The 20,004-nt window shown below is 42.5% G+C and overlaps 1 protein-coding gene across 2 annotated transcripts in view; it reads left to right on the top strand.

Annotated features, from left to right (window-relative positions):
* CLPB (caseinolytic mitochondrial matrix peptidase chaperone subunit B) overlaps positions 1-20,004 on the top strand; it is a 221,791-nt gene that overhangs the window by 46,595 nt on the left and 155,192 nt on the right. For both annotated transcript variants that reach the window (XM_033947532.1, XM_033947533.1), the window contains exon 4: positions 5,896-5,999. In XM_033947532.1, coding sequence (XP_033803423.1) covers positions 5,896-5,999 — 104 coding nt within the window. The remainder of the gene's footprint in view (positions 1-5,895; positions 6,000-20,004) is intronic.

Genomic DNA, 20,004 nt, shown 5'->3' with positions numbered 1-20,004 from the left:
ATGTGAGTGCAAAACATGTATTTTTAATGACATGTGACAGTCAAGTTTCTGATATGAGTCAAGGAGATTCTGAACTCCTTCTTTGTAAGAAAGGAGACTTATGGTTGCCCAGAAAGTTTTCCACTAACCACTTGAATGCCTCCCAAGCTTCAATCTCAGCTGCTGAGAGTGATTGCTTAAAATCTTCATCCTGCATAATGGACTTGATCTGTGGGTCTATAAATATCCCTTCCTTCAGTTTTACAGTGCTGATTTTTGGAAATTTCTTAACAAGATATTGCTTTACCCATGGCCTTTACTAGATTCTTCAACCACCAGTGGCATAAATTTCACACTGCTTGTCCCTGGGTTATAGGTATCCCTCAGCTGCCAGACACACTTGACATAATGTTCAGCTGTAGATCTGCTATCCCACAAGCACAGGAAACAGAAGTATTTAGTGAATCCTCCTTGCATTCCCGTTAGCATGCTATTGACCTTCAGATCACCACAGATGTTCCACTGGTGTGTTTTATAACTGATTGCTTCTAGTAAATTCTTCACATTCTCATAAGACCCCTTTAGATGAGCAGAATGGGCAATTGGTATACTTGGTTTGGAATTTCCGTTGTGCAGTAACACTGCCTTCAAGCTTCTCTGTGAAGAATCAATGAAGAGACACCATTCATCTGGACAATGCACTTGTGAAAAACTGTTGAAGAGCCCGTTGATGTCATGACAAAAGCACAATGAGCCATTTACAGTGAAGAATGTTGTTAAGTTATGATTCCTTTTTCTGTAATGAGTTATATTAGCATCTTTTGCAAGCAAGTGCTTTTGCTTAAGCCTTGAAACAAGAAGTTCTGCTTTTTCTTTTGAAAGATTTAGATCACGAATAAGATCATTGAGCTCATCTTGTATAAAGATCTCTGGTTCTGAATCTTCATCATTCACATCAGGATCAGATAATTCTGGATTGTGACCAGCTGCTGCATCATCATCACATTCCTCATAATGTTCCACAGAAGCAAGTCCATCTTGAGGTACAGGGACAGGCAGTGAGTCATCATGAGGAACAGGCCTAATAGCAGAATCCAGAGTAGGATATATAATTTTGTGCTTAGTTTTAGCTGAGAATCCACTTGTGTTCACAAGGCAAAAGTAGCAATCTTTAATTTGGTCTCGTGGTTCCCTCCATATCATTGGGATTGCAAATGACATCGCTGCCTACGTTGATTGAGCCAGTCACGAAGTCCGTTGGAACAACTGGTACAGATGATATGTGGAGCCCAAGACTTATCCTGGTCACCCAGTGGACAGCCAAAATACAATATGTATACCTTCTTCAGATCTACGGTAATTGGGCAACGTGCTTTCGTCGTGAATGAACCACAGATGAAACTATCTGGATGATTAGTACAATGTCTGGTATGATAAAGACTTATTAATCACTGTAAATAATGTCTGTAGCATAAAAAAACAAAGACAACTGTCATTAACCCTCCTTATACATTTATCCTATAAACACATGATATATTGCCCAAATAATGTTTATAATTATACATAATGAGCCTCATCACAAAAATGTGACATGCTAGTGAAAAATTAAACACAGATTTGAAATCAGCATGAGAAATACTACAAAACCCACCTAGCATTAACTCTGATGAAAATGATGTGTTGACTTGTGTTACTAGTGTCGAAGAAATGAGTTTTCAGCTTTTTCCGGAATGAGGTGTAGTTGGCCTCCTTCCTGATTGCTTCGGGGAGGTCATTCCAAGTTTTTACTCCCAGATAGGCTTAGCATGGAGTGGAAGATTCACCTGTTGTGAAGGTTATTTGCGGATGGCAGGTTTAGCTGAATTCTGTTAAGGATTCTTCTGGATGTGGACTAGGCCGTTGAGAAAAGCTGGATAAGGGGAGCAGCTGAGTTTCTATGCAATATGTGGTGTAGGATGCATGATATTTTGAAGTTTATCTGGGATGTCTGTTATTGGGAGGAACATTTTACATGTTCTTCCAGTTGTTTTTTTTTTTTAAATCATTTAATTCTTCATGGCACAGAAAGAACAGTGTATTTTTCCGGTGTGGGTGTTTGATTATGTACATTTTTTATACAGTAGTTTGTGCTATGCTGGAAGTGCATGGTAAAGCAATCAAAGTGATAATTGGTGCTGCATGAAGAGCGAAAAAAAAGCGCATAAAACTCAAAGCTTGGCACATAGATTTGAGTGATTAATATTTATTTAAAATTATTTATAACCTGCTTATCCACAAATCTAAGTAAGGAACAAAATCACATACAAAATCACATTAAATAATACAGACAAATTCAAAGCATTAAAGAAAAACAGGATAAAAAGAACTGCTCCAACTCACACTGTCACGGCTCACACAAAAAAAGCGCTCAAATAATACAGTTTTCACCCCCTTTCTAAAATACCAGAGCATATAAGATTGGCACAGAAACAAAGGTAAAGCATTCCATAGCACCAGGCCCTGGACAGAAAACATAGATTTACGATTCCCCGTAAGCCTCACCACCACTAAAGATGGAACTTTTAAACTCGAGCTGTCTGAAGACCGTATCTCGATGTTATTGGCTGATGCAGATAAATATTAAATTGGAAGAAAAGGGTAACTTTTGAGTCAGAAACTGATTAAATTATAGCTATGGCAGATAAAGATTACATGGCCTATCCAATCTACCCATCCATACTGTCTGCTATCTCTTCCTCTCCCATAGAGATTTCATGCTTTCTTAAATTCAGATAGTCTTTGTCTCCATTGGGAGGCCATTCCACACAATCACAACCTTTCCATAAAGAAGTATTTCCTTCGATTATTCCTGAGTGTATCCCCTTTAACCTTTATCCTATGCTCCTCTCTCATTCCAGAACTTCATATCATTTAGAAACATAGAAACATGACAGCAGATAAAAGCCAAATGGCCTATCCAGTCTGCCCATGTGCAACATCCACTATCTCCTCATCTCCATAAGAGATCCCATGTGCATGTCCCACACTTTCTTGAATTCAGACACAGTCTTTGTCTCCACTAGAGAGTTGTGCGGGGACAGAAATCCCACCCGTCCCTGACAAAATACCAGCCGTCCCCGCGAGGAATCCCCTCCGTCTCCACCCGTCCCTATAAACTTCAGAAATAGTTATTTTATTTAATTATGCTACTGAATTAAAGGCTCTGGTACAGACCCATTTACAAATAAGCAAAGAGACTTTATTAATTTGGAAATATTAATTGGGAAGAATACATACTTTGTAAACGGGTTTCTACCAGAGCCTCTAATGTAAATATAAAATATAAATACTCAGCTGCTGAGAACCCCCAAGCTGTCAGCTGAGGACTTCCTTTGCAGTTGGCCGGGGGTCCCTTTTGCCAAGCTTGGCAAGCAGCAGTAGCGTCCCTGAGTCACAGATGCTGGCACCTCAGTGGCTCATGGATGCTGCCAGTGACTGCTGTGCTTGGTGGAGGGAAGTTCTGGCCGTCTCTAGAGGAGGTCCTCTGCTGGCGGTACTTGGGGATCCCCACCAGTCACAGCAAGGGTCAGCAAGTACTTCAACACTTTAGAAATAAAACCAGAAATGCATTTCCTTTTCTTTTGAACACAATACAAAGATATCTGCTATATACATTTCCCAAAGCTGACATATTTTAGTCAATAAATTCCATTTTTTACCTTTGTTGTCTGGAGACTTATTTTTCCATAAAGTTGGTCCCAGTTTCTTTTTTCCGCTTTCCCATCTTCTGTAAATTCTTCTGTTGCTGTCCATTGGTTCCTCTTACCATGGTCCAGCATTTATCCCTTTCTCATCTTTCGTGCCTGCCCACCAGCCCCATGCCCAACATTTTTCCTTCTATCACCCCTCTTCAGCACCATGCCACATCTCTCCCTCCATTCCCTTCACCGCTATGTCCAACATTCCTCCCTCTTGCATCCATTTCAATCTGTCCCACTATTCCCTTTCCACCACAATATTTCTCCCTCTCATCTGTACCTCACTCCCTCCCTATGACCAAAAATTCTCCTTTCTTCCATTCCTGTGTACACAACCATCTCTTTCCCTCCCTTCCTCTCTCTCAAGTCCATGCCTGTGTCCAAAAAAGCATTCCCTCCCCCACCTCAGCACCTCTTTCCCTCCCTTCCTCTTTCTCAAGTTCATGCCTTGTGTCCAAAAACGCACTCCCTCCCCCACCTTAGCATCTCTTTCCCTCCCTTCCTCCATCCTCTTTCCCAAGTTCATGCCTTGTGTCCAAAAATGCACTCCCTCCCCCCTTTTGTGTTCCGTCTCCCAGCTCTCATCTGCAAGCAAATTACCAGCAAAATGGAGCTCAAGCCGCGAGGCTCGTCTTCTATTTCCTGAGTGCACTGCCCCAGCACACATTGCCGACCGGAAGTCTTCCCCGTTGTCAGCGCTGACGTCGGAGGGAGGGAGGGCTTTGCTTAAGCCCTCCCTCCGACGTCAGTGCTGACATCGGGGAAGACTTCCGGTCGGCTGTGTACTGCGGCAGAGCAGGTAGGAAAAAGAAGACGAGCCTCGCGGCTCGAGTTGCATCAAACCTCGCAGGATCCCCGTGACCCGAAGGGAGAACCCACGGGATCCCTGTTGTCCCTGTTCCTGTGCAGCTCTCTAGTCTCCATCTCCTCCATGCATCTAAAAAAGAGATTCGCCTTCTATGCATTGATGCCATGGCAGGTATTTAAACATCTCTATCATTATCCCTCATTGAGCTCTTTAAGCCTGTCCCTGTACACTTTAAGATGTAGACCACTGACCGTTTTAGTAGTTGCCCTCTTGATGTGGTCTCCAGACTTGAATTAGACCATAGGTAGTGGAAAGGGGTGGACCATGTGTGCCAGGCCCCTCAATATTTACCCAACACAGCATCAGAAGTTAGATTGTGGTGGGGCCAAAGATGAGTTTGCTTGGCACCTCCAACCAAAGAAGATGCTATACTCCCTCAGAAATGGGTATTTACTTTCTTTGAGGATACAAAATCAAATCAGTGTTTTTTAATATTTGTAGGTACCATTGCCAAATGCTTTTTCTGGTGTTACCAAGTGCATAGATTTGTACAGCTGAGGGAAAGGCACAAAACCAGCCTGGAGTGTTTAAGGCATAGAGTGGATGGGTGAGACAGAGTACTTGGGGAGGGGAAATGGGTTTTGTACATTGGATAAACACCTATTTTACTTTTTGTTCAGGAGTGTGTTATTAGTGTGCGTAGGTTAAAACCTAAGATCTAAAGCCCTACAGTAAAATCAATAATGTATTATCTTAAAGAATGCTCTTGCAATGACATGGGGGCAGAATTTGTCCCCACAGATAACTGCGGGAGACCATCCCGTGTCATTCTATCTCAACCTTCTACACCAGCATTCTTCAGTGCAAGGCTTGAGGGTTAGTGGCTTTGCCATTCCTACTCTAATTCTTCCCTCAGAATGACACGGGGGTGGTTTCTAGCGGTTATCCTTAGCGATGATGACAAATTCTGTCATGGTGTCATTCTCTAGAATTTGTCACCGCCCCTGTCACCATCTCGTGTCATTCTTCAGTGTTTATCTCAAGCTCAGTCCTTCTATACCAGCATTCTTCAGTGCAAGGCTTGAGGGTCAGTGGCTGGATCCAGTCGTACTCTGATTCTTCCCTGTCTCCTTAAAGAATGACATGGGGATGGTTTCCCGTGGTCATCGACGGTGGCGGTGACAAATTCTGTTACCGTGTCATTCTCTTGCTCACAATCATCAATCTGAGAATGTGACCACCTATAGATTTTGGTAAGCAGCTCACTGTGTTGGAGCACTGACTAACTGTAGCAGATTTAATCTTTTTACTTGTCTCAATTTATTTTTCATATTCCCTTTTCTGAATTATAGTCCTGTTTCCTTCTTGCAGTGTAGTGAAAGCCCTTCTCATAGCTGGTGCTGACCCGAACCTTGGAGATGAATTCAGTAGTGTCTTTGACACTGCTAAAGAGAAAGCGATCCATTCCTTGGAAGGTACAGTTCATGGGCTTAATTTTTCTTGTTGGTGACTCCAGATTTCTAGTAAGTAGGGTTAAATAATAATTATGTAATAGTCATACTGTTGATACTGAGAAAGTGAAGTAGGTTTCATTTTTAATCTCTAGAGGTCTTCTGATAATGTTGGGGATTTTTACTATATCCTATGATCTAGTCTGATTTATGTTCATGGAATATGAAGCCCAGCTGAGGCTCGAAGGGATGAGGAGATAGTTACAGACACCTAAATATTTGAAAGCTATTACTGCTGAATGTTCTCTTTCCTATTCTACAGTAGAAAATTCAAACCTGGTCTGGGTCCTGTTCAGATCATTTTTCTCCAAAGACAAGCAAGGCAACTCCATTACCTCATGTTTCCAAATTTCTTTATTCTTTGATATACCGTTTATCAAAAAGGTACCTAAGCGGTTTACAATGGAAAACTAAAAAAAATTAAATTAAAATAAAGCATGATAAAAAAGTAAAAAAATGTCGGTGACATCATCCAATGGAGCCCAACATTCTGTTTCTAGAAGCTTTGGGCAGCCTTGACAATTCATCACTCACAGGAAATAGTCTTTTTTCTCCACTATGGAGCTAAAAGGACCTGTTTTCAGGAGTCTCAATTGTGGTGGTTTTTTTTTTTCTTGGGCCTTCCCTGCCTTCATATAAATATTTTTTCTTTGTGAGAAGCACAAGACCATTTTGGTTTTCTCTAGCTCCCTTTACCTTTTATTTTTTTTAGCTGATTCCTGGCCCTTTTAAGTATCCTTTCATTTGTTGTAGCTCTACGGCCCACTTAGACCTGAACTTCCTGGCTGTGTCTGTCTCCTTTTTTCTTAACCATTGAGCTATTTGATTTCACTGCAATGTGCCTTTAGTAGTAGACTCTGTCTCAAAATGCAGAAAAGAGCCCTAAAGAGTTGAGAGGTGGTGTGGCACTTCTATGTCTGGTCCATTGGCATTGGAGGCATCGGTTCCCTTGGCTGTTGGAGGTTCTCCAAGGATATTTATACTCATGGCAGCATTGTGATTAGCTTCTCACAAGAGCTTTCACTATGTGCACTGCCTGGCTTTGAAGATGACAGTGAGTTATATTTAAAACATCAACACACTAAAAAAAAAAAAAAAAAGCAATCATTCCCAAGCAACAGGGACAATATCATAGCGCACCTCCAGTTAGAAGCAGAAAAAGCTATCAATCAAATATAAACAAATCCTACAAGTTAAAAAAAACAAAAAACAGCCCAATTAATGTTGGTGTTTAAATTACATTACATTGCATTAGGGACGTCTATTCCGCCTATACCTTGCAGTTCAAGGCGGATTACAAAAGAGCTAACTGGACATTTCCAGTGAAGTTACAACAGTTTTGGGTTGGTTTTTTTTTTTTTTTTTGGTTACAAGGGAGGAGAGGTAGCTGGATTAATTCCGGAAGAACTTGCAAATTGGATATTAAATTGACTGTACGTTACTGTGTGATATAACAAATAGATTGCAGGTTATAAAGACTGAACTCAATAAGTTCATCTTTATTCACTTTGGAGAAATTGGTTATCGTGATCACCACCTTGTTTGTTAGAAAACACTTGCTCAGTAGCAAAACATTTAAGGGGATCAAAACAATGTAATTAAGTATTGAATGAGAGACCAAAGGAGCTCCAAACGTTTTCCTTAACACACACACACGATCTATACTCATTGATGTGGAGATGTAAACTTCTGCTTGTCTTTTATTTGCAGGAATATTGTAGAATGTACACCACACAATCTGTTTTAAATGTTGTACTTAAGAACATAAGAATAGCCTTCCTGGGTCAGACCAATGGTCCATCAAGCCCAGTAGCCCGTTCTCACGGTGGCCAATCCAGGTCACTAGTACCTAGCCAAAACCCAAGAAGTAGCAATATTCCATGCTACCGATCCAGGGAAAGCAGTGGCTTCCCCCATGTCTTTCTCAATAACAGATTATGGACTTTTCCTCCAGGAACATATCCAAACCTTTCCTAAAACCAGCTATGCTATCTGCTCTTACCACAACCTCTGGCAATGCGTTCCAGAGCTTAACTATTCTCTGAGTGAAAAAAAATTTCCTCCTATTGTATTTCCCTGTAACTTCATTGAGTGTCCCCTAGTCTTTGTAATTTTTGACAGAGTGAAAAATTGATCCACTTGTACCCGTTCTGCTCCACTCAGGATTTTGTAGACTTTAATCCTATCTCCCCTCAACCATCTCTTTTCCAAGCTGAAGAGCCCTAACCTTTATAGTCTTTCCTCATACGAGAGGAGTTCCATCCCCTTTATCATCTTGGTCGCTCTTCTTTGAACCTTTTCTAGTGCCACTATATCTTTCTTGAGATAAGGAGACCAGAATTGAACGCAATACTCTAGATGAGGTCGCACCATGGAGCGATACAGAAGCATTATAACATCCTTAGTCTTGTTAACCATCCCTTTTTTAATAATTCCTAGCATCCTATTTGGCTGCATATTCCATCTACGGAATTGGTGAATGTGTCAAGATGCAACATCATCAGGCACAACTTACAACTACTGAATCTACGATGACCTTTATGAGCAACATTGGGTGAAGGAGCTGAAATGTTATCCTTCCACTCAGGTAGCGTTGCTGGACGCGGCAACTCTTTGAGATTCTTGGATCTTGAAAATGCAATATGCAATTTTAGAGGGGAAAGGGAAGCAATGAAAATTGGGGAGGAGGGGAGAGAGAGGTAAGAGAAGAAAGGATCCAGATGATTTGAATTATGGGAAGAAGCTGGGGCTGCTGAGGGAATAAGAGTTAGAGGAAGCTAGAAGATGGTTTGATAGGGACAGATACATAGAAGATGGAAACAAGGGAGAAAGACAAAGTTAAGAACAGAAGAGGAGAATGAGCAATGAACTGGGTCTAACATTTGATAGCAGTCCTGTTTGTTCTGTTTTACCGGTAGTAGGTATACTAGTATTCTAGGCCTGGTGTAAAATTTACAGTGCTGCCTTTAATAGGTAGGATTGTTGCAGTTTTAGTTCTTGGAATTAGTGATGTTATGGTAAATTTGCTGTATGGGTCCTTCATGTTTTGATTTAGGGTTTTGTTATGTTGCAGACTACCTAATAGCAAGAGGAGAGTATTACTGTAGCTGAGTTAACAACACAATTTGAATTTTTTTTTAAATGGTGAGCTGTAAGGGGAAGTATCCTAGACCATAGTTGGAAGAATATAGAACTGGAGCTACAGGCTTTATACTCTGATCCTAAATGTCTTTGGTACTTAATGCTTCCTTGCAAATTAACCAACCTGTGCACTCATTTTGCTCTTCTATGACCAGTGTCCTTGATGTTCCTTCTTTCTGACTAATTTATTTTCAAGAATGTCGAAATTCTATTTATTTACATTAGAGGTCTATCAATGTGGAACATCCTTCCAGATCAACCTATAAGGGCTGCATTAGCCAACACCCTCACCACTGTTAAAAAATGTGTCCACATCATAGAAAACTGGACTTCAACCCATTGCCTCAAACTAAATAAGAAGAAAACCAAATTCCTTTGGCTAAGACCCTCAGCTGACCCATGCTACACTCCAAGGATTACAGTAGACAATACATACTTTCCATTAGAAGTACAATCCCGAATCTTAGGAGTAGAAATTGATAACCACCTGTCCATGAAGAGCCATGTGATGAGAAAGCTAAGATCCATCAAAAAATATTTCAAAACAGGGGCTTTCCTAATCCTATCTTGACTAGACTACTGTAATGTAACACTAGTTCTTTGCTCTAGAACATTACTATTGCGCCTACAACTAATTTAAAATGCAGCAGTAAGACTCATATACGGACTGTGGAAATCAGAACACCTACAGCTCTACTGTATGAAACTACATTGGCTGCCCATAACCACAAGGATCAAGTTTAAATTAGGCATCACTGCCTTTAAGATCCTGAGAGGGAATGCCTGCAAATAACTGAGTTGGCCATCATACTCCAGGGTACCTCAAACAGATATTCTACCAGCAATCTTTTCCACTTAAAATTCCCAGCATGCAACAATATAAAGCCTACCAGGCAAATGACCTTATCTATCCAATATCAGTTAACAAAATGCTGGAACCAACTACCCCCCCCCAAAAAAAAAAAAAAAAAAAACCCTGCACACTTAATGATGGTGTTTAAATCTGCAAGTTATAAAGACTGAAGTCGATAAGTCCATCATTATTCAAGTTGGAGAAATCGGTTATCACAGTGGTTCCCAACCCTGACCTGGAGGACCACCAGCCAGAGAAGTTTTCAGGATAGCCCTAATGAATATGAATGGAGCAGATTTGCATGCTTGTCAGCTCTATTATATGCAAATCTCTCTCATGCATATTCCTATATTCTGAAAACCCAACTGGCTGGTGGCCCTCCAGGACAGGGTTGGGAACCACTGGGTTATCATGATACTTGCTCAGTAGCAAAACATTTAAACAGATCAAAACAATGTGACTGAGTATTGAATGGAGCTCCAAACTTTTTCTGCAACACACATGATCTGTGTTCATTGATGTGGAGATCTAAATCTCTGCTTGCCCCAGGTACATTAGATAGAGTGAGCGCCCACCAGGACAGATAGGGAAAAATGCTTGACTACCTGAATGTAAACCACTTAGTCTACCCCTTGCACTATGGTCTGTCTAGCAGCACCTCTTCCCTGCTCCCCCTGTCCAGCAGTAGGCCTTCTCCCTTCCTTTTACCTGCCCCTCACTGTCTAACAGCACCTCTTCCCTGCTCCCCCTGTCCAGCAGTAGGCCTTCTCCCTTCCTTTTACCTGCCCCTCACTGTCTAGCAGCACCTTTTCCCTGCTCCCCCTGTCCAGCAGTAGGCCTTCTCCCTTCCTTTTACCTGTCCCTCACTGTCTAACAGCACCTCTTCCCTGCTCCCCCTGTCCAGCAGTAGGCCTTCTCCCTTCCTTTTACCTGCCCCTCACTGTCTAACAGCACCTCTTCCGTGCTCCCCCTGTCCAGCAGTAGGCCTTCTCCCTTCCTTTTACCTGCCCCTCACTGTCTAGCAGCACCTCTTCCCTGCTCCCCCTGTCCAGCAGTAGGCCTTCTCCCTTCCTTTTACCTGTCCCTCACTGTCTAGCAGCACCTCTTCCCTGCTCCCCCTGTCCAGCAGTAGGCCTTATCACTTCCTTTTACCTCCCACGTCTAATAATAATAAATTGCATGATCAGCGCACTAGAACCTTTACTAAGCAGATCATGAACGTGATCCAAGATTGCAGTTATCACTGTTTTGGTGCTAAATAAAGGCCGAAAGCCCAATTGGGTATCATGCAAAAGTGAGTGAGATTCTAGGTAATTCAATAGTTGAAAATGAACCAAGCCCTCCAGAATTTTGATGAAAATGGGATTGACTAATGATATTGAATCTTTTTGATTTTTGACTATCAGTTTAATCAAGATATGTCCAGCATTAGATGGAAAAGTTCCATTATTCATCAAACAAGGTAATCAGCTGAATAAGTCTATTTGAAATCCCTTGGAGCAGATTTCATGATTTCTAGGGAAGAATGGTCAAGATGGTTAAATGATTTTTCCATATTTATTATAGAGTCTGGTATCAGGTTAGTAGCTACCCAGACAATTCCCAGCTGGACAATTTCCCCTGGATAGTCCCCCACCCCCCCACCTCCTGTTCTCCATACTGCTCTGGGTGTAACTACTACTACTTATCACTTATCTTGTGCTGAAAGGCGTATGCAGTGCTGTTCATTTTGACATTTATAGATAGTCCCTGCTCTGAAGAACTTACAATCTAACTTGGACAAACAGACATGACATATAGGGTTGGGGATGCAGAACCCAAGGTGAGGGGCAGCTGAGTGAGTGCATTTGTAGGTCAGTAAGAAGAGTTTTGAATTGTAGTCTGAAAGAGATTGGAAGCCAGTGAAGGTTATTTTTGTGGAATTTTTAAAATTATTGGATATATGTCTGGTTGTGGAGGGAATTGTCCATCATGAGTGGGTGGGAACAGTCTGGTGATAATTTTCCAGCTGCTTTCTGACCTTGCATGTCCATGCCTTCCTACCTGCTGGGATCTAGCCAACTTCAACAGATCCAAAGGAAGCTGTATCTACTGCCCGCAACCAAATGAGCTCAAAAATGCAGCAAACACGGGCAGAACAGTTGTTGGAAAGGACCTCAAACACATCGAGTCTTCCTGGGGTCTTGGATATTATCATTGGTCCCAAAAACCTCATGAAAATTACTTTTTATTATTTAAATAACTTTTTTTAAAAAAAATTTCTTTGTAGTAAACTGAGATAGTAAATGAAAAAATATCAGAAACACCCCCTCTTTTACTGAGTTGCGCTATACTTTTTAGCGGACGCATTAGCGGTTAGTGCATGTGCTAAAACGCTTAACACACCTTAGTAAAAGAGGGCCTTAACTTTGGCTTTAACGTGCGGAATAGCATTGAGCTGGCGTTAGTTCTAGAAGTGTAGCGCGTCTGATATTTTTTCATTTACTATCTCAGTTTAATACAAAGAAAAAATTTTAAAATAATTCTACAGAATTAGACTGGGGTTTAGAATCCAACTCTACCCCCAATTCCTCTCCCCCTCTTCTGATCCATTTATTTTCTTCCAAGCTGCCTTTCAAAAAAAGTTAAGGTTATTGTTTAAACCTTGCCTTTTTAAAGGTATCAATTTGCTTTATTCCCATTTTATTGTTATAGGCAGTCTGTAGCTAGGAAGTCCCTCTTTGGGAGGATATCGGTATCCTGATTTTCTTTGGAGAAAACAGTTACTTACCTGTAGCAGATGTTCTCTGAGGAAGCAGGATACATATTTTTGCATCCCCTCCCCTCCTCTCTTTTGTATTCTATTTATTAGAGATTTGACAGGCTAGATCCCATGAGATGGCATTAGGTTGGGAAGGCACATGTATGTGTGATATTGCACACTCAAAGTTTTGCTGAAGCTGGAGAGCTGTTCCCATACTTAGCTCTGTTGAATGGTGTCACCCACATGTAAGATATGTATCCTGTTGTCCTTGAGAATGCCTGACCCAGCAGCGGCAATTCTTATGTTTTCTGAAGTGTCACCAGAATTCCAAGATAGTCTGAATGGATAGTGCAACACAAGCTGCACAAAGGCCAGAAGCCTCCTATGCCATCTTGACAGGAATAGAGCATGGCTTTACAAGTTTTCAGCCCAACCAACTTCCTAAATTCCAAGCGTTATTTTGCCATTGTAGCTGAAAAGAGTGTTATTTTATTTTGCAAAGTGTCATTTTGCAGAATTGTAATGCTATGTTTTGGCATTGTTTCAGATCATTGATTGAACCATGGCAACGAAAAGTGTGGAATTTTCAGGTGTGGAACTCTGGGCTGTCATGAAGTTCCTATTCCAGCAGAAGAAAACTCCAAAGGAAATCCATGGATGTATGAGGCAAATATTGAGTGACAAATGTCCATCATACTCCACAGTAAAGAAGTGCTATGCAAACTTTCAGTGTGGACATTTCAAGACAGAAGATATAAAAAGGTCTGGGAGGCCTGAAATGGTGATGGGACAATCGCGCACCAGACACCAGCGTGCTGATAATCAAGCGCTAAAAACAAAAGGAATTGACCCCAAAATATCCACAAAGAAGAAAATCCAGAGAAAACCAAAAAAACTCTGTGGAGTGACGATGTTCCTAAATGGACTTTATTTGAAAGTATCAAAGTTCCAAAGGTACACTAAAATCATCCACATAAAATAATTCCATCCACATCAAAGTAAATCATCCACATAAGAGCCTTAAAGGACCTAGTCCGCTAGGGATACAGGACCCAACACGGTCCGCATTTCGACAAAAAGTCTTCTTCAGGGGTCCCTGGGGGTCCTATAAAGGTGAGTACGTGGGAAACAATTGTGTGGTGAACTGGAAGTGAGACACTTTCCATTGCAAATGCGAGCAGTGTCTCACTTCCGGCTTTTATGTGGATGGAATTATTTTATGTGGATGATTTTAGTGTACCTTTGGAACTTTGATACTTTCAAATAAAGTCCATTTAGGAACATCGTCACTCCACAGAGTTTTTTTTGGTTTTCTCTGGATAATCAAGTGCTGACATTTTGGTGCAAGTTACAAGCAGTGTTCCCTCTAAGCGGGCGGGTGTTGTGAGCAAACTTTTTTCACCGTGAGCCAAAAATATCGGGCGCCAGCAAGTTATGAGCCAACTCGCCCGATTCTCCTCTCGCCGCCCTGCCATCTGCCGTACGCCTCTTCCGATCGTGCGCTGTGACGAGAAACGTGTGCGCTGCGATGTAATATTTTGTGCGCCAGCGCACGCCAGCGCAGCTTAGCGGGAACACTGGTTCAAATGGTTTTATTTATTTCCCCAAATTTATTTTTGTTATACGCATTGAAAATATTTGATATTGCGTTTAAATCAAAATCTCAATAAACTTGAAACGAGTGCCCGTGAGATTGTGGGAGGGTTAAATACTCAAAACTTAGAAGTTTTTGCTACGCCAGCTTTCTGGTATCTTTACATACAGTGGCGTACCTAGCATATGTAACATCCGGGGCCCATCATTTTTTGGCACCCCCCCCCATCTGTAAGAAAAACATGATTTTTAGTAACAAACCACACGTCACACATGAGTACCTAGGAAAAGGCAGCATCTTACATATTGCAGTGAGCAGTACATCAATACACCCATTGTAAAACTAAACAAGCCAGACCAGCACAGATCAATCCTACACCGTCAATCCTAACAGAAAACCATGTCTTTCGAACACACAGAACACAGAAAACACCTTCGCCTAGTAAGGAATATGTAATCACAAACTAACCCCTCCCTCTTTTACAAAACTGTAGTGTGGATTTTAGCTACGGAGGTAACAGCTCTGATGCTCATAAAATTCTGAGCATCAGAGCTGCTACCACCAAGGCTGGTGCTAAAAACGCTTCACAGTTTTGTAAAAGGGGGGATAAAATAAAAATACATAGACAAAGGTTAAATTGAACCAGCAAGAAGCTGGACTCTGCATACAGTGCTTCACAGAAACAGTGACACATGTCTCCTAAAGCAATAAATAAATAGAAATTTTTTTCTACCTTTGTCTTCTGTGGTTTCTCCTTTCCTCATCTTCTTGTAACTCTCTTCCTTCCATCCACTGTCTGCCGTCTCTCTTCCCCTATATGGCATCTTCTCTCCTTCTATGCCCCTTCCAGAAACTGTATGCCTCCCCCTTCCATCTCTCCTTTCACCCCATTGGTCTGGCATCTCTCTCCTCGCCTTCCCTCTCCCACACCTCTCCTCATAGTCTGGTATCTCCCCTTCCCTGATTCTCTGGCATCTCTCTCCTTTCCTTTTCTTCCATCTTTCGCTCCCCCTCCATGCTCTCACATCTCCCCCTTCCTTTTCCCTTAGACTGGCATACCTTCCTCCTACGCTCCAAGCCCTGGCATCTCCTTTAATTCCCTCCCTCATCTTCCTTCTCCCTCCAGCTGGGTACCGCAACACTCTTCCCTGCAGCTCTGCACTTCCCCACAATTGCCATGCTTCGGTTCCTCTTCTTCCTTCCTTCCTCCCCCCCCCCCCCCCCGCGGGACCCTGCGGCACCATCAACTCTTACTCCCTCTAATGTCGGCCCTGCAGCTCCAGACTTCCTCGCACCTTCTCCCCTCCCCCTTTGGATCGCTATTATTTTAAATGTTATAGCCGCGGAGCTGTATCCATCAGTGGAGATGTCTAACCTCGGCCTGCCCCGGAACTCTTACTGCAACAGTGACTTCCTGTTCCTGCCTAGACGGGCGGCTGCTGCAGTAAGAGTTCCGGGGCAGGCCGAGGTTAGACATCTCCACTGATGGATACAGCTCCGCGGCTATAACATTTAAAATAATAGCGATCCAAAGGGGGAGGGGAGAAGGTGCGAGGAAGTCTGGAGCTGCAGGGCCGACATTAGAGGGAGTAAGAGTTGATGGTGCCGCAGGGTCCCGCGGGGGGGGGGGGGGAGGAGGAAGGAAGGAAGAAGAGGAACCGAAGCATGGCAATTGTGGGGAAGTGCAATCCCCCCAATGCGTCCCCTTACCTTACCGACGCGTGTGTGCGCTGTGAAGAGAAACTTTGCGCTGCGATGTAATATTTTGTGCGTGAGCGCAGGCCAACGCAGCTTAGCGGGAACACTGGTTACAAGCACACCGTGGGAAAACTTAGTTTTAAAGAGCTCTGACGGGGGGGGGGGGGAACCCCCCACTTTACTGCATACTGTTCGCGCTGCCGTGGTGGGAGTGCAACCCCCACATTATAGAGAAAATGGAACTTTTCCCCCCCAAAATCAGAAAAAGTTCCGTTTTCTCTATAATGGAGGTTTCCAACCCCCCCCCCCCCTGTGAACACTATGCAGTAAAGTGTGTGTGGGGGGGGGGGTTCCCCACTCACATCCCGCTTCGGAGCTCTTTAAAACTAAGTTTTCCCGCGGCGTGCTGGTGTCTTGCACTGAATTGTCTGCCCTCCATTGTCGGCACGCTGGTGTCTCGTGCGTGACTTACTTTGAGCCCCTGAAATGTGTCAGCTTCTGAAATTGTTGACCATGTCCATGATCTGATTTTGGAGATCAGCAGATATCAGTTAAAATAATTGCTGAGACACTGCAGATAGCCATTGAACGTCCTGGGTGTATAATCCATGAACAACTGGGTATGCAGAAGGAAGGAAGTTCTTCTTCACCCAGAAAGTGGTAGAAAACTGGAACGCTCTTCCGGAGTCTGTTATAGGGGAAAACACCCTCCAGGGATTCAAGACAAAGTTGGACAAGTTCCTGCTAAACTGGAACGTACGCAGGTGAGGCTGGACTCATTTAGAGCACTGGTCTTTGACCTGGGGGCCGCCGCGTGAGCGGACTGCTGGGCACAATGGACCCAGCAGCGGCAATTCTGATGTTCTTATGTCAGCCATGTGGGTGCCCAAATGTTTAAATGCTGACAAGAAATGACCTCTAGTGGACACTGTCAAGTTGATTTTGCAGCATTTTCAATGAACTGGTGCTAACGTTTTGGAATGACTAGTTCCTATTAATCAAATATGGTTACACCACTATGATCCTAAGACAAAACAACAGCTCATGCAATGGCGCACTCAGATTCTCCAAGGCCAATGACATTCAGGACCCAAAAGTCAGCAGGAAAGGTCATGGCCACAGTGTTTTGGGATCAGTAAGGAGTTGTAATGAGTTTTAGAGAATGACACGGTGACAAAATTCATCACCGTTCCCGTCCTTGCGGATAACCGCGGGAAATAATCCCATGTCATTTTCTAGTGTCTATTTCAACCTCGGTCCTTCTACACCAGCATTCTTCAAAGCAAAGCTTGCGGGTCAGTGGTTGTGGCCATTCATACTCTGATTCTTATGTGAGCCAAGGATAATGAAGCCATTGTGACATCACTGATGTGATTGGCTCTTAGGCACTGGTGGAATGAGGCCTTATGACATCACAATATCTGCTCTGGATACCAGAGACTGTCATTTTCTAGTGTCTGTTTCAACCTCGGTCCTTCTACACCAGCATTCTTCAAAGCAAAGCTTGCGGGTCAGTGGTTGTGGCCATTCATACTCTGATTCTTATGTAAGCCAAGGATAATGAAGCCATTATGACATCACTGATGTGATTGGCTCTTAGGCACTGGTGGAATGAGGCATTATGACATCACAATCTCTGCTCTGGATACCAGAGACTGTCATTCTGTAGTGTCTGTTTCAACCTCAGTCCTTCTACACCAGCATTCTTCAAAGCAAAGCTTGCGGGTCAGTGGTTGTGCCCAATTATACTCTGATTCTTCCCTCTCTCCTTAAAGAATGGCATGAAGATGGTTTCCCGCTGTTATCCGCGGGGATGGGAACAGTGATGAATTTTGTCACCGTGTCATTCTCTAATGACTATCCTCCAAGGGGCCAAACAGTTAATGCAGAATGCTGCTGTAACTTGTGCCGATTAAAGGAGGCATTGAAAAAAAAAGGAGAGGGAAGCTGTGGAAAGGAGTTCTCTTTTCGCAAGACAATGCAAAACTGGCTGGCAAAATGATGGATGTTTTGATACTCGCCAGATCTTGCTCCTTCGGACTATTTTCTGTTTCCAAACCTTAAAAAGAGTTTGAAAGGGTGACAGTTTTCCAGTGATTGCAACAGTGGAGCAGTATTTCGAAGACCAGACATCAAAGTATTTTTGGGAAGGGTTACAGAAACTTCAGACATGATGTGCCAAGTGTATTGAATTTAGGGATGAATATGTGGAATAATTTGTAAGTTTTATGGCTCCACGTCACTCCCTTCTTGGTTGGGCTGAGAACTTTTCAGCACCCCCTCGTACATGGTAGAAGTAGCAGCAGATCTGCTCGTATATGTTGATGAAATAAGTGAAGTAGGCAGGTATCTAAGGATAACTTATTTGGTTTCTTGTCTTATCAGAAATTTTGATTCTGTGTCTTTCCTATAACCCACTGGAAGCTTGTGTCCCCTGATCAGCTCCATGACAGGCTCCAGCAAGCAGTTTGACAGCTTCAGAGATTGCTAATTTCCGTGTGAAGCCTCAAAATTATGAAGACAAATAGAGATTGTAAATGCTGTGTGCAGTTTGGAAATGATAGTGCTATATACCTGCAGGGCTGCATTAAAGTGTAGATAACTTTGGTCTGCTAGATTGAAATGCTCCTTTAAGATGCTTTTCCCTTGGGTCAGCATAGTGGTCAAGTGGTTATTGCTGTGAGTTACTGAGGATGCTAGAAGAGGTTAAGATAGGAAAAACTAGTCAGTACTGCTTTACAGTTGAAGCGTGCTGCATCCTACTTTTTGGGGGGGGGGGTTAAAATCATAAAATGTATCAGCAACACTTGGTCTACCTGTACAGGCTGATCTGTTTGTTTTGCCAGCTCCTTAGTGGTCTGTACCTTGTATGAATAAATAGTGGTGGTTCCCTGATGGGAGCCAGCTTAAGAGAAGGAGAAAAACCTGGTAAAAGAAGATTTTTTTATTACTGGTTTTCCTATCTGAGGATATATAGTGTACAATTATGCCTAATGACGCGTGGATTCGATATTGGCTGTTTTATCCCGTATAACCATGAGCTGCTTTGGCTGCCTCTGTGAGAGAAACATACGACTCAGTGGATTGGCAGAACCTAATGCATGTGTTTCTGCTTTTGTTTTAAAAGCAAATCTCTGTCAACCAATAGAGTTAATTGTTTCCTTCTGCATTCAAGATTCAAGACCAATATGTTTTGCTGGGAAAACTCTAAGGAAAGATTAGCCGTAATTCTAGTTTGACATGCATTATTAAAGGGAATAAATTCACTTGGCTTTGAAAAAAGTTCTGCCTTTATTTTTGCAGATTTGCATATTTTGTGTGTGTGTATGTATATATACGTATGTGTATTTATATATATTTTCATAAAAGCATTCAAATTGCTTCTCCAATAGCACACAGCATACAGAAATATATTACAGACATCTATATGGATGGCAGGAAACGGAGACATAGGGCTGAAATTTTCCAGGCACCAGGTGATGGATGGCGTATGAAGCTTCCCCTGACGCTTTATTGAGTTTCCGATGATTATCTCTCACTGAGACATTTTTTACAGATGACGGCCAAGCTGTCACAGCCGACCACGGGGGAAAAAATCCCAACAATAATAACACTTTAATCTTTTTACTGCGCTACTCCCTAGTATCGCAGATTCATCTTCTCTGACGCACGCAGTTCATTATTCTGCCCCTCCCTGGATAGGAAATAAAGAAAAAAATAAATAAATGAAAGGGGAAAGAGGGAATGGAAGAAAGACATGAGGCAAAGGAAGAATTCTTTTCTCTTTCCAGGTGCTGAGGCTAACAAGAGATGTTGAACCAGCAGAGTTAGTACAAGTCACTCATATTTGTAGCTTTTACTTCCTCCTTGGCTCTCTTGCTTGTTCCCTGATTATTACACCTATCTGATATCAGGACTACACAGAAAGTCTTCCAGATCA

The sequence above is a fragment of the Geotrypetes seraphini genome, chromosome 6, assembly GCF_902459505.1.
Source record: "Geotrypetes seraphini chromosome 6, aGeoSer1.1, whole genome shotgun sequence".
Classification (NCBI taxonomy): domain Eukaryota; kingdom Metazoa; phylum Chordata; class Amphibia; order Gymnophiona; family Dermophiidae; genus Geotrypetes; species Geotrypetes seraphini.
This window is presented reverse-complemented; position numbering and strand designations above follow the sequence as displayed.